Source organism: Trematomus bernacchii, unplaced genomic scaffold (assembly GCF_902827165.1).
Source record: "Trematomus bernacchii unplaced genomic scaffold, fTreBer1.1, whole genome shotgun sequence".
Lineage (NCBI taxonomy): Eukaryota > Metazoa > Chordata > Actinopteri > Perciformes > Nototheniidae > Trematomus > Trematomus bernacchii.
The window spans coordinates 5727036-5747619 of record NW_022987313.1 but is presented as its reverse complement, the minus strand read 5'-3'; the positions used below and the strand labels follow the sequence as shown (position 1 = coordinate 5747619).

Below are 20584 nucleotides of genomic sequence, written 5' to 3'. Positions count from 1 at the left end.
TGGGTGGATGAAACTGCAAATACACGGAGTCCTGCCGCTGCCTCTCTCTCTCTGTCTCTCTCTCTCTTTCTCTGTCTACGTATCTCTCCCTCTGCTCAGCATAAGCTCGCTTTGCTTCATTGCCTCCTGCCTGCACACAGCATGATGTAAACAAGTAAGATCAGAGATGTGACTGTGTCAAGTTGGACTCATGTCAGGTCTCAATATGTGAAAGGAATGTCATTTTGAAATCACAGCAGAGAATGGAGAGGCAGAGCTGCAGACAGACGCAGACGGATACAGTCCAACAAGAGACACACATGCATGTGCACACGCAGACACTGACGTACACCCAGGTTGTATAAACAGTAGGCAAAAGCTATCCGGTCATCTCACTCCTAATGAAAAGTGCACCGATGACATGGATGTAAAAAGGGGCTTTATTTCCCTGGCAACCAGTGCAATGGAAGCAGGAGGAAAACCAAAAATACTGCATTGCGTCATAGCGTCAAATCCCAGTGACTTTGTGTTTGAATGACCACAACCACGTTATGTCTTCACACCAGCCCTGATTTAAGACCAAAACAAGGATGATGATGATTATGATGATGACAATGATAATGCTGACAATCCACAAAACTAATATAGTCAGCAGCTTCATAAGCCAGCAGCAAAATTTGAAATAATCTGTGCAACCCCCCCAGTGCATGAGGACATCGTCATACATTACAGCACAGGATGTTGAGGCTTTCCTCAGTGATTTGTGGTCTTCTCCGAATAATTCTTGAGGAACAAACTCATTAAGGTCCAGATGTTCTTTACGTATGACTTGAGAGGTCACAAAGTGTTTTTCTGCGCCATCTGCCATACAGCACAGTTTGAACAAAGACATGGTACACTTACAACGTCACATCTCTACTCATCATGGATTGGACCAGATTTTGTCCAATCTAGTGGGATGGATAAGTATATGTTGTTTTAGGTAAATGCATAGGCTACACTTATATTACCAGAATCGAAACAAGTGCATTCAAAATATGGTAATTTATAGAACCAAGGTTTCATGAAATATTTGCATATAAATATAATTCAGGAAGAAAGGAACGGTCAATTTAGGTTGCTTCAATACAGCATCTCATAACTCAACTGGTCCCTTTGTGAATTCAATGATTGGATAAGCTGTTAATATTAAAAATCAGTTAACTACTTCAGAAAACCTATCCAAAACCATCTCTACTGTCTTCCCTTCCCTTTGCTTGTAATTACTGTCCAGACAATATATTATAAACGCCTGCCGGCATAAACCATTATACACATGGTCTACAACCCTTGGTGATAAATGGAGGCCAGATGACTGCCAGAACAGGCTCACATTTGGTTGCCAATAGCAAATGATGAAACCTCAAGGGTGTTCACATGATACTGTGTAGTCTGTATTTGCTTTCCATGTGCAGAAAGGCTCAGATTTTATGAGTCTAAGCAGGAGGCAACAAAACCGATGAAAAGTGACCGTGTTTGCAGCTGTCACTCCTTCACTATGAATAGGAAATATAAGGTCTTAGTGGATACAAAAAAAACCTCAGAATGAGTTACGACGAACCTTTTGTACTTTCTAAGAAATGTCAGAAACTCACTGTGTGGGTTTCATGAAATAACACCTGGGAGATTCTGACTGAGATCTGATAACAGCGGGAGCCAGACTACCTCTGGAGGTCTGGCCGGCCTGATTGCACTTTAGTTTCAGATTCAAAAAGCACTTCAGGACCAGGTGTAAAGTGGTGAAGCCAGGTTTTATATTTTCTTTTTCTCCTTTGTGGATTAACTCGCCCAGTTGGGGCTTATTTTTGCGATAATGAACTAGATGTACTTTTGTTTTTGTTTTATGTTCCCTCTGAAACATAAATAGTCAAGGTGCCTGGGGAAAAGTAGCAGGTATTAAAGATTTATTTTGAGTTGTTGAAACTACTCTCAGATTTCTGATTCAAAATGGGGACCACTATCAACTCAGGAAGATGTACAATCTTATCACCACCTGCCTACACGTCTAACATCTAAAATTACGTAATCGTAGAAGAAAATTCAAATTGTCTGGGTGAATGTAAATACAAAAATAACAAAACAATTGAATTACATGCTGTAAAGCTAAGATGAACTTGTGAGTACAACAAAAAAGGCTACTCAATCAAGTTTGAACCAAAATCACTCAAACGCACACAGTTGGCCTGAAGATTGAATATAACCAATGGACCTAATCTTTTTCTTCATCCTCACAAAATCACTGATCTTGATTTTCTCCAATCTGATCAAAGTGGACGTAATGAGTTTCATGATTTTTGATTGTCTCTTTATAAACTCTTACTAAGCCTACATTGTTCAGCAGTCTTCAGCTCAAACTTCTGAGTTTGCATCTTACCTTATGGCTCTCTTATTTTCCCTCCAGACAGCTCTAACGCATTGGCTGGTACGTAGGTAGGTGTTTGCTCAAAAAAAACTCCCACATCCCCCACAAACACTTTAAATATGGAATCACAAATTGAAAGTGGACTTGTTTTGACTCCTTATGTAACCAGACTGTCAGGATGTGATTTTTTGAACACAAAGTTTCTCAATACTGTGTAGGAGGCAGAGGGCACTGACAATAGCTTTTGCAAGACTAAAACTCATGTTTGGAGAAGTTGCTTTTATTCTCTTGTAAGAAACACTGGAGTCAATTCTTGTTGAACAACTACTATCTATTCTTCAATCAGTACAGCTCATAAATTACGTTGGCCTTTGAGGCAATCACCTGTATTGGCTTATCTACCTATCTAAAAATAGTATTAAAACTACCTACTGTGTTCTGACAAGCTTATGATTCTCTGAAAGATAAAAGGCCTTTCCTAGAAAAAGAAAAGCACAAGTTGTGTAATAATAGTGCAGCAAAAGCGGTTAGGGAGGAGGTGGGTGTTAAGGGTGTCAGGATGCTTGTAAAAAAGCTTTGTGGATCTTTCATCATTATCTGTTGCCTCACACCTTTCCAAAACAACATCGCACGGCAACTTCACATTAGCCAGGTGTGCGGAGGGAGGAAGTGATTTGAATGACTCTCTCACTGAGTGTGGGATTGGTATTTGTGTCAGTGTTTCCCACAGATCTGAAATATACCTGGGGGGGCGGTGACGTGCAACGTGCAACGTGCAACAACATTAACCTTTCTGTTGGTCGCTTGTGAGCAGACCCCTCACGCGATGGCAGGTACAGCCAGGGCCGGACCGAGACAATAAGTCAGGCCGGAAATTATACACCCAGCCAGGCAACTACCAGTTGTTTTTGTGCCATTTTGCTGGATTTATTTGTCAATATTTACAGCGTTGCTGCCCATAGTGATAGCCCTATAGTTTAAATCTACTACCCACAAATAAATATATGGACGTGGGTTACTATTTAAATAAAATTGTAAATGTATTTAGGAACCTGTCCATGTGATTTTAAGTAGGGGTGGACCTCAAATCCTCTAGGGGGGTCCGGGGGCATGCTCCCCCGGTAAGATTTTTTAGTTAAATGCATCAATCTGGTGCACTTTGAGGGGAAAATAAAGAGACTAGATCTATGGGAACAGAACACCCATATGAAACAGAACTGTATACATTTCAATAATCATAAAATCATGGCCATAACCAATAACATTACATTACATTACATTGCATTTAGCTGACGCTTTTATCCAAAGCGACTTAAAATAAGTGCATTCGACCAAGAAGATACAAACTTGAAGAAAACAGAATCATATAAGTACATCAGGTTTCATAGAGCCAAAACATTTCAAGTGCTACTCAACTAGCTTTAGATAAGCCAGTCCTTTGTTAGTATATAAGTGCTTTGTTAGTAATTCTTTGTTAGTAATGCTATCGCTCGAAGTGGAGTCGAAAGAGATGAGTTTTCAGTCTGCGTCGGAAGATGTGTAGGCTTTCTGCTGTCCTGATTTTAATGGGGAGCTCATTCCACCATTTTGCTGATGGGAACATACCATATCCAATATGAAAAAACACTGAAACTTGTTTATTTATTTCTTTTTGGTTCATTTATAGTTGTGAGTGTGTCTGGGCTCCTGAATCAGCCTCACCTGTCTCCCTCCTCTCCCTCCTGCTCCTCTTTGAGGCAGCAGCAAAGACTAGTTTTAGCTCTCAACAAGTTTTAAAAGTGTATCTTACCTTTTTTCACCTAGTTAAACATTTTTTTTTTATTCATGCATATTTGACTAATCACTACCCCCTCAAATGGATATGTGTTTACATAAATGGTGACCAAACCGTTTGAGACCCACTGAGAACTTAGACTAAGTTAACTATCTAAACACTCAGAGAGTCCTTAACCTCACCTGAGCTGAGGTTATCCCGAGCTTGAATGACACACAGAGTCAAGGGCTTTGATTTATGATCTATGACAGTGGCCATGTCGGCAGGCCACATCATGTAGACAGCCAGTCACCCTGTGTGAGGCAGACCCACATTTGCACAGCGTTGCGTTCACAATACATAAAAAAAAAAAAAAAAAAAAAAAATGGGTCGCGAAATATACTTGGGCGGCCGTTAATATACCTGGGCGGCCCACCCAAGTAAAGTCTATTTGTGGGAAACCCTGTGTGTTGAACTTAAATGACCTTACCTAAAGCTGACGTGAGCAAATGGAAGAAATCAAGTCATGGGAAATCATCAATTGCATACGATATGCCAAGGTTTATTATTTATGTTATAATTTATGCGTTTAGGCATTGTGTCAGAGGGTGCCCAATGGGACTTCATTCAATGTGTGTTATGTGTCAATCCACTACAACAATATTCTAGTGTTTATTTATTTGATTTATACTCAATCTTTTTATAGTAATTCAAAAGCCCTTATTCAATGTGTATAGTGATCCTTTCTTCCTAAGTGCCCGTTGCCACTGTTGGCTTCCCTCCCTCCTGCCTATACAAGTGTCCTTTTTGTAGACCCCTGCTTGTTTCTTTCCAAGAGTTATCTCTGCTTCAGCTAAACAAAGGGCCCTCTTAACCTCCCTTTTATTGCTGCAAAGCCCTTATCCAAAACACCTTCCCCTTTGCCTTATTGGCACTTTACAAAACAGACAAAATGAGCTCCACTGTTGCCTAGGGTCTTAAACCATATTGCTCACTTTAGGCGCTTGTTTAAGCTTATTATGTAGGTTATAATTGTCCGGCTTATTTGCTTGTTGAGGGCATCGTGTTATGGAGGGCTCTAGGTTGAATAACCCAGTAGTTTTTAATTAGGGGTTAGGCCCACCATCCCCTCCCAATCTACTCCCTAAGACTTGTTGTGGTATACTGTAAATGCAGCACATACACTTTGTTTGGACAGAATCCAGGCAGTGATTACGTTTTTCACCACAATGTAATTGGAAAACTATATGCATATGGGGAAAAGAGTTGCATACATCTTCTGGGCCATTCTCTGTTACCAATATTTGTTTTATACTTGGCTTTCTCCTACATGTAAGTGGTCAGTGTGGCTCCTTATCATGGCACACAGTGTTCTTATAAACAAGGACACGCAACAAATGCTGTGCCCTCAAAAGCACAGGCCACATGCCCTCTCTCTCTTCTGTCTCTCTTCAAGTTGTGTCTGTTGTCACTATCTCTTGCCCCTAATGCTCCCTCTTGATCTCTCTCTCTCTCTCTGCCTGGCTCGCCCTCGCTTGTCTGAAACGGGACCTGAAATGACCAGCACACGTTCCCACTGGGGGGCTAAGACTGATTCATGTGGGAGCTGCTGCAGAGTTTCGCAATTCTTGTCTTAATATGTCCAGGCAGATGAAAGGGGGAATAGTGCAAACTGATGGCACAGACCAGTGCTGCATTTTCATTCCTTTGAAATGAGAGTGTGATGCCAGGATTCACCAGGGGGTCTTACAAAGCCAAGGCAATAATGAAGAGGAGAGTAGGGTAGGGAGGGGGGTGGGGGGGGATGTGTAGTTGCAGATTGGGGAGATGGGGTTAAATAAGGAAAACGAGGACGGATGAAATAAAAAATAAAAAAGCTTTCACTCGCAGCTGCCGATGACCACAAATTAAGAAATTTGGACGGTTTTTATAATGTTAACATCCTTTGAGTGCCTTGATTTATATCGTAATCCTTAAACGAATCATGAAATCTTCTAAAATAGCTGTTAAACCAATTTAAATCAAACCGGAAAACAGCTGGATTTGCTGTAAATCCCCCTAATTTACGATGTTGTTGTTTGATGACTTTAAATGTTTGCAATTCTCTCATCACTTGTAAAACACTTGAAACAGACCTTTTTTGTTCCACCACCCACACGCTCATGTTATTGCAAGCCTTATTTGATGTAAATTTGAACCATATTATTATCTCCTGCTTGTTAATATTGTTCAGTTGAGCATTTTGGACAGCATTAAGATTATTTTTATTGGACTCTAAACAGCAAGCTAGACGTAGATACTTTACACATGACACAAAACCAACTAGGGAATATATAACAGGAAACATTTTACACTGTTTTGTAGAGAAGAAAGCTGTTTTCTTTTCTGGGTGTTTAAGTCTTAAACTAATAATACAAATAAGAAACACATGACATCATGCTTTTCAGTCATGTGTTTATGCCTGGATTTGAAGTGGTAAACCATGTGGGGAAAACATGTATTTGAAGAGATCTAGTTGCATCCTGTTACTCAAGCACAGTATTCATCTGTGTTGCATATAGATATGCATGTGGTCAAATATATATATATATACACCACAATGTTAAAATAATGTATTTAAAAACTGATTTAATATAATATCGAATGAAGAGCCAAGAATATGATCAACTTACACTTGGCATGTTCAGTGGTGAAACAAATAATGTTTCCATCATCTTGAACTGGAAATATTATAAGACTCTGTTTGTCTACTGAAAACTCCAAAACAAGCTTACTGATCTCTTTCGTCTGTAATTACATATTTATTTATTTATTTTCCTTTGGGTTGTGGACTGTTGGTTGATAACACAAATCATTTAAAGATATCCTCTTTCACTCTACAAGATTACAACTGATAATAATGCCATTTCTTCTACATTTGACCTGATAAACGATTAATGAATCAATTGAGAAAAATTGAAAAACAATTGGATTTCAGTTAATGAACAAAGCCATGATTTTTCAAACTGCTCATCGAAGACAAACCCACACAACTAATCCCGTTTTACAGAGCATTGTATCCGTTTGTTAACTTGCTCTGCTCTCCGCTCGCCTGAAGATCTCAGCCTTCAGTGTTTGCTTCACCTTCCGCTCCAGCATCACAAATGCTGCCAGTTGATGTTTATCCCACTGCTTTAGTGGCATCCCGCAGAGACAACTCAGAGCAGAAAACACATCCTATTAAACACTGTTGAGTGCACAACAACCTCATGAGGACAGCAGAGCTTTGATTCACCTCCTAGAGATTTTGTTTTTGGTAAACTCCTAAACCGCACATTAATCATTTTGAACATGCAGAAAAAAGGTTTGCAAAAGAAGCGCACCTTGCTTCTGGCCGGTTAATATTATTGGCAAACAAACCAGGATAGATGTATTTTGACTTCACTGATGCTGCAGTGTTCCTGCAAACAGTTAACCATTTGCACTCCAGTAGTGTGTGGTGTGTGTGTGTGTGTGTGTGTGTGTGTGTGTGTGTGTGTGTGTGTGTGTGTGTGTGTTGTGTGTGTGTGTGTGTGTGTGTGATGTGTGTGTGTGTGTGTGTGTGTGTGTGTGTGGTGTGTGTGTGTGTGTGTGTGTGTGTGTGTGTGTGTGTGTGTGTGTGTGTGTGTGTGTGTGTGTGTGTGTGTGTGTGTGTGTGTGTGTGGTGTGTGTGTGTGTGTGTGTGTGTGTGTGTGTGTGTGTGTGTGTGTGTGTGTGTGTGTGTGTGGTGTGTGTGTGTGTGTGTGTGTTGTGTGTGTGTGTGGTGTGTGTGTGTGTGTGTGTGTGTGTGTGTGTGTGTGTGTGTGTGTGTGTGTGTGTGTGTGTGTGTGTGTGTGTGTGTGTGTGTCCCACCCTGTCTTGCCACCATCTGTCCTGAGGACTGGGATCAATGTGTGTACAGACGGGCACTCGCTAATAAGCTCAAACAGGCAGCAGTGGAGAAGCCACATGAGGACATGCTCCTCATCATCATTACGCAGAGAGTGCAAATAAGGGCAAGACAACCGGAGTCATGAAACTGTGTCTCAACTTGCCATGAACACCCAAACTGCTGAGAGAATATCTCACCGTATAAATAGCAAAACAAAAGCAATTGCACTACATGTTTGAAGAGAGGTGTAGTTAAAGATCATCTGCATATAGTTGAATCCAAAGGTACACTTATTGTCATTGTTTCTGCTTTCTCTGTATAGAGTTCACCCATAGAGGAAATAAACAATACAATCATCCATTTTATCGGCTTTAATATAAATATTTGTTTTAATATATACCTAAAGAGATACACATTTGGGGTATTGTTTAGAACAAAAGGTTATCTGTGTCTTGAGCAACATTGTTAGGAAAAGGGATTACATACACACACACAAAATAAACACACACACGTACACACACAAAGGATCTAGGCCAATCCAAAATATCTAACTTGAGCCACAGCACCAGTAGATTTAGACAGTTACTCTCTGTTCTGTGCTACCTGCAAGCCTTTTTCACTGACAACAATAACAACAGCATGTTTCTTTCAAGTGTCCCAGTGACATGGCATTTAGCTGCATGCTTGCTCTCTTGTGCCTCTTGCAGGCAACAATGTGAATATTAACCATGTGGTACACGACGATATACATACAGACGGACTAGTTGTAGCTATCTAGCAATGTAGCCTGCACCCCAACCATGTGTGTTAACTCCAGAGTTGGCTCTTTCTGTTATTCTCTTCCAGTTCCTCAATTCTTTCATTTATCTGTGTACGAAAAAGATTGGTGAAGTATTGTGTGTTGTATTATCTGCCAAAGGTGGACCCTGCAGAAAAGACCTGGAGAAAGTCGAGGAAATCTTAACTGATCAGGTGTCAGTGTTTCTTTGAGATTTGGCTCAGACAGGTGTTCTTTTGTTTAGTAGCAGACAGGCAGACAGTCATCTTTCACGAGGTTCTATATCTGTAACATTACCATTCAGCCTAAAGCTGCTGTAGAGACATCACAATGCCATCAAAGTCACTAATGGTATAACATTACAATATCATTGACACTCAGAAAACAAGAAGGTGACAAACCATCTCCCTCTATCAGCCCACAATAAATGGTTTCAAGACAACATTTATACATTTCTAAATCCATTTTTTCCCTTTTGAATTTCTCTTTTTTGAAATAGCTCTCTAGAGATTAGGTTAGTTTAACAGGTTCACACACTGCTGCTTGCCACTGGGATTTGTATGTCCAGACTAAGATGATTATTTGAATCGCCTTGTGAGTGATGTGACTAGCAAGATGAAACGGATTATTATAACATTTTAGCCCGCTCCTCATTGGCTCACCAGTTGCTGAGATACAGCCCACAGGGCAGGCAACAGCAGTTCATTCAAGTTGAGCGTGAACACTAGTGCTCTTTGATTTAGACGGGGTCGTGGAGGGTGAAGCGGATAGGGAAGAGGTAGATTTTTATCCTCTATTCTATTCAGCGCGACTAGAGAGATATCAGTGACTTGAAAGAGAAGAAGCCAGCATCGAAAACTTATCATAAATCTGTTTTGTGGTTCAGTCTGTATGATATTTCATCAGTTGCGGTTTCTGGAGCCCCGCCAGCACAATAAGTAAGCAGCAGTAAAAGGACTGTTTCCCAGATCTGCATTGTCCTCAGCTGAACCGGCAGCAGCTGCCAAGAATCCGGCAAAGTTTATAGGAGGTAAAAGGCATCTCTGGTTTTCTGCCGAAAACAACAAAAAAAGTAATTCCTCAAAGCAAATCTAGGCACAGCAGGTGAGCCTTTTTCCCCCCTCATGAAAACACTTCTGTTCTCTCGCTTTGAGAAAGTAAGGATGGTTTAGATAATAATGTGTTAATACATTTCCAATGCGGGCAAGAAAGGAGGGGTGAGAGCGAGGGGGGCCTGCCTCAAAGGGAAAGAACTGAAGGACAAAAAGACGACAGATCCGTTAAAATGTCTACCAAAAAGGCAGTGAGGAATCATGAGTCAGCTGCTGAACTCATTACAACTACAACAGTCATCTCTCTTTCTCTCCCTGTCTAAATGAGCAGCAGTCTGCCATCACTTACAGCAAATAATAGTGAAGCCCACCAGACACATTTTTACCCCATTTGTTTTGTGTGAAGAAAACAATATGCTCATATTAAGTTTAGTTTGCCCCTGTATACACACTTTTGAAAAAGCTTGAACAATATTTGATTTGTATCATATAAAATATTGCCAATAACACACTTCCATTTCTACTGATAATAATGTAAGAGTTTTTCAGTCAGTGGTATGGTCAAAAATGTCCATAATAAATTCCAATAACCCAATTTGACATCTTGAAATGTATTTTCCAACCCAAATATATTGTACTTAATACTGAAATAGTAATAAAAAACTGATGTAACCAATGATGTTTTAATATAGTTACATTTATTCACAGCCGGATTTATCAACACTAATCAATAATAACATTTACAGAAAGTAATCCTACCATATTGGGTCTAATGTAATCCAGGTTTTAATCCAAATTGAACACACATTTTAACTGAATTCCTGGAAAGTTGGTTTGACTTTTTAATAACCATTAATGCTATTATGAGTTGAGGTAGCAGATGGCGCTTATTCTCCAGTTGGGTGCCATTAAACCATTGCCGTTTCATTTATTAATGTGAGGAATATTATAGTAAATGTTTAGCTTGTTTCAGTGTAAGTGCATCCGTTGGGTTTATTATCTTGGTGTATTCCCACCTCACTCTTCTTGTTTTGCTTTTGATTGATTGATAACAGTAACTTGGACCTCTCAAAATGCGGTGTTTCAACAGCCCTCACTCCACAACTCAAGGTATGAATACAAAAAAAACCTATTCATTATCAATAACAAATAGATTTGTTCAAATCTGAGTATAGAGCCTGAAATATGAGAAAATAATTTAGGGAAATAACTTCAACAATTTTAAACAAAAACATTTGCTTATTTTTTTTGATTATGTAATGACAATATGTTGTTATGGGAACTTTATGGACTCCACTTGTGTGTTTAGGCTAATAAACCGAGACGACAGTGCGCTGCAGACAAAAGACATCTTCCCTCCATGTCTGGTTTTCGGCCACCCAGCTGTCAAATATGACATGGATTTACTGTAACAGGAGATTACGGCTTAACCAATATACCATGGGCTCACTAGTGCTCACTATAGGCCTGGAATGCTTTTGTTGAACAATCACACCAGACCAGTGAATGGCATTTGGCCAGTGAGTGCTAATATGTGTGTCCAGATGTTGAATCCCTGTGAAGCATACAGACGCTGAACAAATCACTCTCTAGTACACAAGACCCGACACACACTCATTAACATTAATCAGTGTGTGGACATGCATGAAATGAGGATATATGGGATCCCTACAGTATCTCTCACCATGTAATATAGCTGTGTAATCCTTGCAGAACCAGAGAAGATTTTAGACACTGGCTTAAAAAACAAAACAAGTTGCCAATTCAACTAGGGAGCTATATTCTTAACATTTTTCTTTCTCTATTTAGCTTTAGAAAACAATATTTGGCACAGTAGCAATTAACTAATATACACATTTATTCTACGCCCAATTCTATCAATACTGAATGAATACATACATTTAAAAGATATATCTAATAAAGGTGGCCTAAACACCTCACCAAACGTTCACCTATTGGCAGCATTGTTTTGTACCTAGTGTAGGTCATTGGGCAACCTGCCTTTAGCAGGAAAACCAGCCTATTGAAGAGCTTGAAAATGTTTATGGTGGATTGTTTACTGGAGTAAAAAAGCTGCATAACACAGACATAACCGAAGCTGATGCTATGTGTAAGGAAGTAAAAATGATATTAATTAAGATTAGCACAAATATGATATCTAAAAAAGATCAGCTGATCGTGTGTGTGATCACCACATTCAATTAAGAGCCAAATGTAAACAACTCCATGTTAGAAACCGGACTATTTAAAAACCTGACGACACAACAATGACCCGGTCTCTTACCTATCCCACCCCAGTTTGAGATGCATGCAGACTTAAATTACAGCAAGTCTTTCATTTGTGCAAAGTTTAGATTCGACCCGACAGAGCTGAGAAAGGGAGGTATCCTGAACAACACATCTGTTATCTTTAGTCAGGCGTTAACAGTCCACAATACTGTGGGTTTATGGTCTTAAAGTCCTCTTATTTAGTTCTTATTTGTAATACTTAAAATATTCTCATTTTATCTTTGATCTTCTAGACTCCCTGTTGTTGGAATTCACAACAACCAGCCGAACTGTGCAGCGGACTTCAGGCAATAATGTGTGGAAGGTTTTCTGTGCAGTAGTGCTGTGAGAAGATGCTTTTAGCCCCTCTCTTAGCTTTTCCTTTGGAAAGCAGTTTGTGGCCTTGTTATACATGAAGCTAATGAAGTTGTTTATTTCTGTGGGTGGATTCTCACGGGTGTTTTGAATATCGTCCTTCGGCTCCCTGGTGAGAGTAAAGCTTTTAAAGTGTTTGTTGCAGTTGCCTTTAATAGGTTTCTCTGTAATATTTCTCAATGTTGTTGTACTTTTCTATAGTTTGTGATAGCTGAAACTTTAAGTATTGCTTATAATAGTCAGCTGATTTCATTGGAGAACAATCTGTGTTCAGCCGAATAACCACAGGTTTAATATTACAGAATTCGTTATTAATCTCTACTATGACCGAATTTGTCATGTGTTTGGCTTGTGCATTTATTTTTTCTTTACAAATATGAGAGCAGCCATCTGCATGCTGTGAATTTCTCTGTGATAGCTTAATAAGAAGCTACAGACTGAAGTGCTTTAACTCTTACCGTGTGCTCGAGACCTCATTTCTCCAGATCCTGTCTTAACTCTGCGGTCATGTTATAAATTGTAATCATTTCGGGCTTCATGCTTGACTTTTTTGCTAAGGCTTTTAACAAGGCATTTAATCCAGCCTCCACTGTACCGTGCCGTTTGGGACCAGCAGGGAGTGTGAAGACTATGCAGCTCAGGCTATCTTCCAGGAAGCGACTGCTGCATTACTTGAAATCTGTTATTTTTCATTTGAAATGATGACAGTGACACGAAATTATTTCACCTAAAAATGAAGTAGATAGTCAACTACAGAGAGAATCCATGTGAAAATGTGGCATCCATTCATGAATCTATTTGTGCCGTTTTGAATCAGACATCTTCAATTCTTTGTATATTCCTTTATTACAGAGCCAGTTCTGGGTGGCTGATGAGCTGACATTGCTCTATCCATAACTTGTTTTGCATTTAAACATAACCAATTACACATTTCAAGTTGAGTAGTAGATCATATTTGTCTGTCAGACAGCTTTACAGCTATATTTAATCGATGGTCTCGAAAGGCCGATACATGTAGCTCAGTCAGTTAGCCCTGTTTTGTCAGATGATCTGTAGTGAAGCTGCCATAAGCCAAATAAGGCTGCACAGATATCTAGCTGCCAACAGCAGATCAGGGTTCAAGAACATACTGTTTGAAATGTGATACCTTGTCCGGACAAGTGCTGGTCGGGGGCACATTTAAACTTATTGGGCAAACTGTCACGCAGTGCACGTACATCTTTTTGGTTTTTGGACCCTTTGATTACTACTTTGAGAACAATTAGGGTTTTTATAGAAGCTTACTGTTGAAATGCTTCACAGGAACCAGCCTCCCCCGACAGACTCCCTGTTAATGTGTTTTTGTTTAATGTTACTACAGACTGTTGTACATTAGTTGAAACAGTATAGCATCTGAGGAAGAGGATTATGTTCACATGAAACACAAAATTCACATTTTCTCATACTCTCGTATTCTTACTTAAAATGTCACTTCTGAAATGTACTCAATATTGTGACTTTCTAAAATATTGAGACCCTTTTTTCAAATAATTCAGGATTTGTGATCAGGATCAGAATGAATCACTTCACATAATTCTCACTGCTTTATATTTTCAATACTTAATTATTGTGAAATTAAAGATGTGCCATATTCATATTCACCTCTGAATGTGAGTGTATTGTACCCTTTAAGTGATAATATCTATTTGATGAGTTAACATCGGTCGACATGGACGATATGACTTTTGCTCAAGGACAAACAGTCAATTGTCTGTTAGTATATCATGCAGTGTAGTAATTGTACAAGCTGTCCTTAAAGTGGAGTAGCTAGTCAGCATCTGCCAAAATGTGCTCCAGCAAACTGCCATTGACGTTGCAGTGGAAACGTCTGCAGCAGCACCCACTTTACACCAGCGACGTGGAGGCAGGGGAGGCAGAGCCTCACCTGTCATACTCCAATGTAACGGAAAAACAATTAAAGAAAAACTAAATAATAATAATAATAAAATGTCTCCACTGATCTTGTGTAAATGTGATTTCTGTATGATTCCAATCGCATTTTATAGTCAAAATCAGCAAATTTGCCGAGCTCCGCTACGGGAGCGATGAGAAGTGAGGCAGGGACGAGCACTGCCTCACGTAAGCCCACAGTAACTTGCTGGAGCGCGGGCACTAATTTAGCGCGGCCACTTATTTTGTGAGCGCGCTCAAGCCATTTACTGTGGGGTGAGGTGAGGCAGAGATGAGCTCTGCCTCACTTCAGAATGCGTCACCCCACAGAAACTGGCTGGAAAGCGGGCCCTAAGCGCATGCCTGTTCCCATCTCACTGTAGGTCACCAATGTAATGTTTGTAGATCCCTTTATTACATTTATCCTCGCCATCCATAGTCTCTAAATAACTTATTTCACGTATATATGATATTTAGGCTCGCTGGTCTCATCGTACAACGGCAATGAAAAAAGCACCAGGAGAGGCAGCCATAACCTCTGCCGCTCTGAAGGGGGCGCACGTGAGCCCACAGGTTCTTGTTGCTACTGTTATTCTACCGCAAACAACAAACTACACTTTTGAAACTACAGGAAGATAAGGAGGACTTTTACAAAACAGTAATAGAGATTGTTGTCCAGAAGGATAGCATGGACTTATATTCATCTTCAAGTCAAGGTATAACACAACTGTAATGAAAATGGGATCTTACTTAGAAAGAACAATCCAATATTTAGATTTTGGGTATCCTTTTGTTGATCGGTCTGTTTAAAATTAATCATAGCATCAGACTAAAAAAGCTTTTGAAAATAACAGAATATTTCGATTAAGGTCAAAATAGGCTATAATATTTGTAAATCTGACTCTGAAAGAGTCAGTGCCTCACCAGCCATGAACCTCACCGCACGTCACTGCTTTACACCAATAATATTCTGGATCAAACGATTTCACTGTATATCCCTTATGAGTATTTAGTTGAAAACGTTAAGTCTGATGATAACATATCATGAGCGAACATCACACTGCTGTGCCGCACCCTTGGACCTTGGCTGTGGCTCAAAGCTGTGGAGTTGACAGAAGGTAATCCCCACCATGTGAGGCCTCGGCCCCAGTTTGGAGGCGGGGTGTGATTCATTCAAATCTTCCGGTGCTATAAAAAGAGGGGAAGTTGCAAGTAACCCAACTTCAACCCACAAGATCGTGGCACAGCTCAATACCATCCGGGTAGTAATTCCAAGTGATAATGAATACTATTAAATCTATTAAAAATGCAATAGTCTGTCTCGTCTTGCTGCCCCGTTTTCTGATGGCAGCAGTCATGTTTTGGCTGCTTGACTTTTTATGCATAAGGAAAAGGGTTTTCTTAAGGATGAAAGAGCAGGAGGGCGATGCCATCGATCCTCCAGTGTGCATATCGGACTCGAACCGTCTCTTCAGCATGGAGTCACTCAAAGCAGTGTGGCACGGCCATAAACTGGACTTCCTGAAGGCAGCACATCTCGGGCACGGAGCGCCTAACAGCGAAGTTGTTCAGCTGGGGGATCAGCAGCGCAGCCGCATCCTCGATTACGCAAAAGACAAGAGACCGCTCATCCTCAACTTTGGGAGCTGCACCTGACCGCCGTTCATGGCGCGTCTCAAGGCTTTCCAGGGAGTCGTGCAGCAGAACGCAGACATAGCAGACTCTGTAGTTGTGTACATCGAAGAAGCGCACCCCTCGGACGGCTGGGTGAGCACTGACGCGCCCTATCAGATCCCCAAACACCGGTGTCTGGAGGACCGGCTGAACGCGGCACAGCTGATGCACCTGGAGGTGCCCGGCTGCCCGGTGGTGGTCGACAGTATGGAAAACTCCTCCAACGCTGCGTACGGAGCTTATTTCGACAGACTTTATATTCTGCAGGAGGGAAAGATAGTTTACCAAGGTGGCAGAGGACCTGAGGGCTATCGAATCACAGAGCTCAGAGACTGGCTGGATCAATACAGAGAAACGCTGGGAAAATCCAATAATCTAGTTATTAATGTGTAGATTAATTCTCATCTTTGTAGAGCTGTGACGAAAACAAAAAATGCTGCATTTATTCAGTATTATAACTCTTATTAGATACATTTTTCTCCGCCAATAATGGTGTAAATGTATTTATTTTTGATATGGTTGGATCGAAGTTATGTGTTCAACATAGCAGACAGTAGGTGATTTCATATCATATTGGACATCTAGACATCCTGTTGGGAACAACCTACAAAAAAGGTTAGTTTTTTCTTAACTAAGTCCGTGAACAAAAGTATGTTGTGTGTCAAAAGTTTGTATTTCTTTTCCTCGTCTAAATGCGCATTTGATGAACCAGCAGGATGAGATGTGCGCATCACTGTGCTCCTCAGTATTTAGTGAAGGTCGGTTTTTAAACGGTCTAAAACCAGAGAACCGATACTGATGTTTTTCATACTGGAGATCATCGTGAAGGTGCAGCTCTCTGCCCTGCATGGCGCGACTACTTTGTACATAGTGTTCCGTTTTATGGATATATTTTTCATACATTAAAATTATTTGATCTACTTATTTCAAACTGAATACTTTAATTTTGTAAGTTGAATCATTTTTGTTTGCATGCAACATGAACGAGTTGTGTCTTTTCCCTTTATTCTCTTTTTGCAATAATGTCATGCTGTGCATAGATTTTACTGTAATTTGTTTTTTATATTAAGTAAACAAAAGAATGAATGTTCAATTTCCTGCACAATAAAACACAATGGCCTCTCATGAATTCCTCCAGAAATCTCCTCTCTGAAGGGAAGCCCCTGAAATTGGTGTGGAGAAGCAGAAGATATCAAATCACTTGAAAAATGATAAGATTTCCTGAAATCTACAAACATAAAAACTTCATTTATTGCTTTATTTTAATGCTAATTCTTTGTGATTCACATTTTAAACCAGTTTATTCTCAAATTAAAGAGCAACACAAATCTTCAAACTTAAAATCTAATTTGAGAACATTGTGTTTTTTTGGCTGAGCCTTTATTTTCAACTTTTCTGAATTACCTGTCTCACATAGTACATGCTCAAGTTCTTAAATCAACCAGCAAACACCAGTTCGCTCTGTAGTTAGGATCAAAGTATCAGATGTGTCCTTGGCAGACAGGCTTCTTTAAACTGTATCGACAGTGGCTATGGTCCACGCTGCTGTGAAATAGCCTCTCTTTGTTCTCCGCAGCCCCTTCCTAGGCCTTTGACCCCTACAAATAAGTGAGGATAATCACACTTGATCCTATTATGCCGAATTATATATCCACCTGTAAGGGTCTAAACGCATAAATGTTTTCAGAGATTAGCACACCAATCCCAGAGCAGAAAAACATGCAGTGTTAGGAGTGATTGCAGTTAACTGTTAGCGCACGTAGGCACTGAAATATATTTAACGCTCTGTAGTATAGGTAATGATGCATTATTGTTCTCATAAGCCTTCAGAATTAAACATAGAAATACAATGAAAACCACCATGTTGCCAAATGTGCAATAGGTGTATGTGTTTTTTGTTTACCTGGAAATAGAATTTCATTTACTTTTGTAGTACTCTCCATCAAAACCTGAATCCCCTCAGAGGCTTCAGATATGAGTCACGACGCAATAAGACACAAGGGTGGGGGTGGGGGGGTAGTGCCTTAGACACAGATGACTCAGGAAACAAGATGATAACGCTGACACAACCTGTATGCGGAGCGATATCTTGTCAGATGCTTTGGTTCTCCTTGTCTCCAGCTTTCACTGACGCCATTATTCATAGTCAACTATGGAGTTTCAAGTCACAACTGGGCTTTAAATCACTGCAAACGCATCACAACAAGGTTTTAAAAAGTGACTACACAAGGAGGCTCATTGTAGTTTAAGTAGGTAATTTGACCAGAAAACTGCCTCTAAATCAGGGCTTTACGACACATTTGAGTAATAGCTAAAAATGTCCCTTCATGTTTTATAATAAGTGGTTGTAACAAAGTTGAATGAAATGAAAGAAAGCCTTTGTTACGGGTCAGGAAAACAAGATCTGTGTTTTTCTTCAGATCCGTGGCAGTGAAAACATTCCAGTTTTTTGCAGTCCCTGGCTTGTTTGTGTAGTCCCATCAGTAACACATCACAGCTTCTGCAGCCAATTCACATCCACATTATGTCCTCGACACATTATGTCGACACATGAAGAGATGTGTTGATGGACAACAGAGCAACAAGCAGGAACAAGTCAACAGGTTTCCTGGTACTTTGGTTGGGGATACAGACGTTTCCAGTACCTGCATATCAAAATATGCTGCTTTTCTCTTAATATATTAATTACTGTATATTTTGTAGTCTTGGTTAAACAAAACCAGCAGTTTGGCAACCTCGCCTTCAGGTCAGTGAAATTGTAACAGGCGTTTTCACAATTTTCTGACAGTTACATGTCAAAGATATGGTAGTTAGTTGCAGCTGTACAGAATGATTGGGGAAACGAAAACGGAGAGAAATAAAGAAACACACTTCTATTTTTGCTTATTGTTCCGACTAATTAATAGATCATCTGTCCCCCTCTGGCTCCCAGAGATTTTTCCTACAAAACATTAAAGAGGCCCCTTCATTAGACTAACCATAGATGATAGATGTGCAGTATACAATGGGATAACAAGTAGACATTACATCAGAACAAACTGCATTGCTGGTTTGACTTCAGGGGGGTTGAAGTGACCTTACTTTCCTGCTCATCTGGAATACATTTAACACACATACATACATTATTCATGTAGAGCTGACAGTTGACTGAGGGGTATACCTGAAACACATCTTGCAGTGCTTCCAGAAACGACCCCCCACTGGAAATTCTTTGAATCTGGATTTCTTCAACATTTTTCCACGGACGTTAAGTTAATCTTTCTGTGGAGATGAGGACGGGAACAAAGGGTTAAGGGTCTCAGGTTTTGGGGGAGATATTTCACTTTTGCTGTTCTGGATTGCTTTATGACTCGAGGGGGAGCAGAATGGGTCTGTTGAGGTGGGTTTTTTGTAACTTTCTGGTCAGCTTTGAAGGAGAGGGCCCCTCACTCCCCAGGGTCCCCAAGGTCATAACTCCACAAATGAATGTCTGGTGGTGGGGAACCGGGGCCCCAGCACACTCAAATTCAGGTTTAACATGTTAAGATTTAACCATCCTCCAAACAACCATCTTTATAATGGTATAGATAAGTTCATATTTAAAAACTCAAGAGGCCAGTTTTAGTTTCACTGTGGATAGTTTTCCAGGAATACAAACACTACTCGAGAACTGAAAGTGTTGTCATGAATGATAGGAACTTAATGGAGCCTTAGTCATAGCATGTGTCACAAGCATTGTATCAATCAGCTGCTGTAAGAGTTCTACTAGTGCCAAGTTCAATAAAAGATGGAGATCTATATACAATTCATGGTGGTTAAACGTTTTGTATTACTTGTATAACTGCTGCAACATATTCAGATCCATTGGACAGTCAGGGGCTGGTAAGGACAGCTTTTATAGGTCAGGGACACAGTAACACAGCAGGCGTCTCTGAGACATTTTCCATTAAATGTTGGTCTGGAGTGAGAAAATGTTGCCTAAAGCGCAGAGGGAAAAATACAGATTGTTGCTAAGACATTTTTTTGGGTTCAAAGGTCTGTGATGTTGCTAGGTAAAAGAACAGTGAAATGGAAACCTGGGAAACATTGTCTGTAACATCAGCTGTTTTCACATTGTTTATGATACATTATTTTTAAACATAATATTTTGTATTTTAAAATGGAATGTTTTTTCTTCAGCTGCTTGAGATATATTAATAATTATGAGTGCATTTTAAATTCCAAATATGTCATATAGTCATTTTCGGTGTTGAATTACCTTATCGCAGTTAATGCAGCCCTTCACGCTGCACTCCTGTGTCTACAGCCACCCTTCGTCTGTCTCCTTTTAGATGTATGACACCTTGTGGCCATACTCCGAGACTACATGATCTTTACACCAAAATGTAAGACATGCTCTGCAGTGCTCTCTGTTGGCCAATGTGCATTAATGGGAAAGCAAAACAACTGCTGACTCACTTTTACTGAGGAATGTATGTACTGGGAATGTATGAATAAGCTAATTTCA

General features: G+C 40.0%; 2 protein-coding genes across 2 annotated transcripts in view; both read left to right on the top strand.

The window, feature by feature from the left end:
• Positions 1-20584, top strand: part of LOC117478294 (brain-enriched guanylate kinase-associated protein) — a 112210-nt gene that overhangs the window by 8824 nt on the left and 82802 nt on the right. The window lies entirely within an intron of this gene.
• dio3a (iodothyronine deiodinase 3a) lies at positions 15637-17227 on the top strand. Its single transcript, XM_034125343.1, has one exon. It carries the CDS (start codon positions 15706-15708, stop codon positions 16489-16491), a length of 786 nt encoding a protein of 261 aa, XP_033981234.1. The 5' UTR covers positions 15637-15705; the 3' UTR covers positions 16492-17227.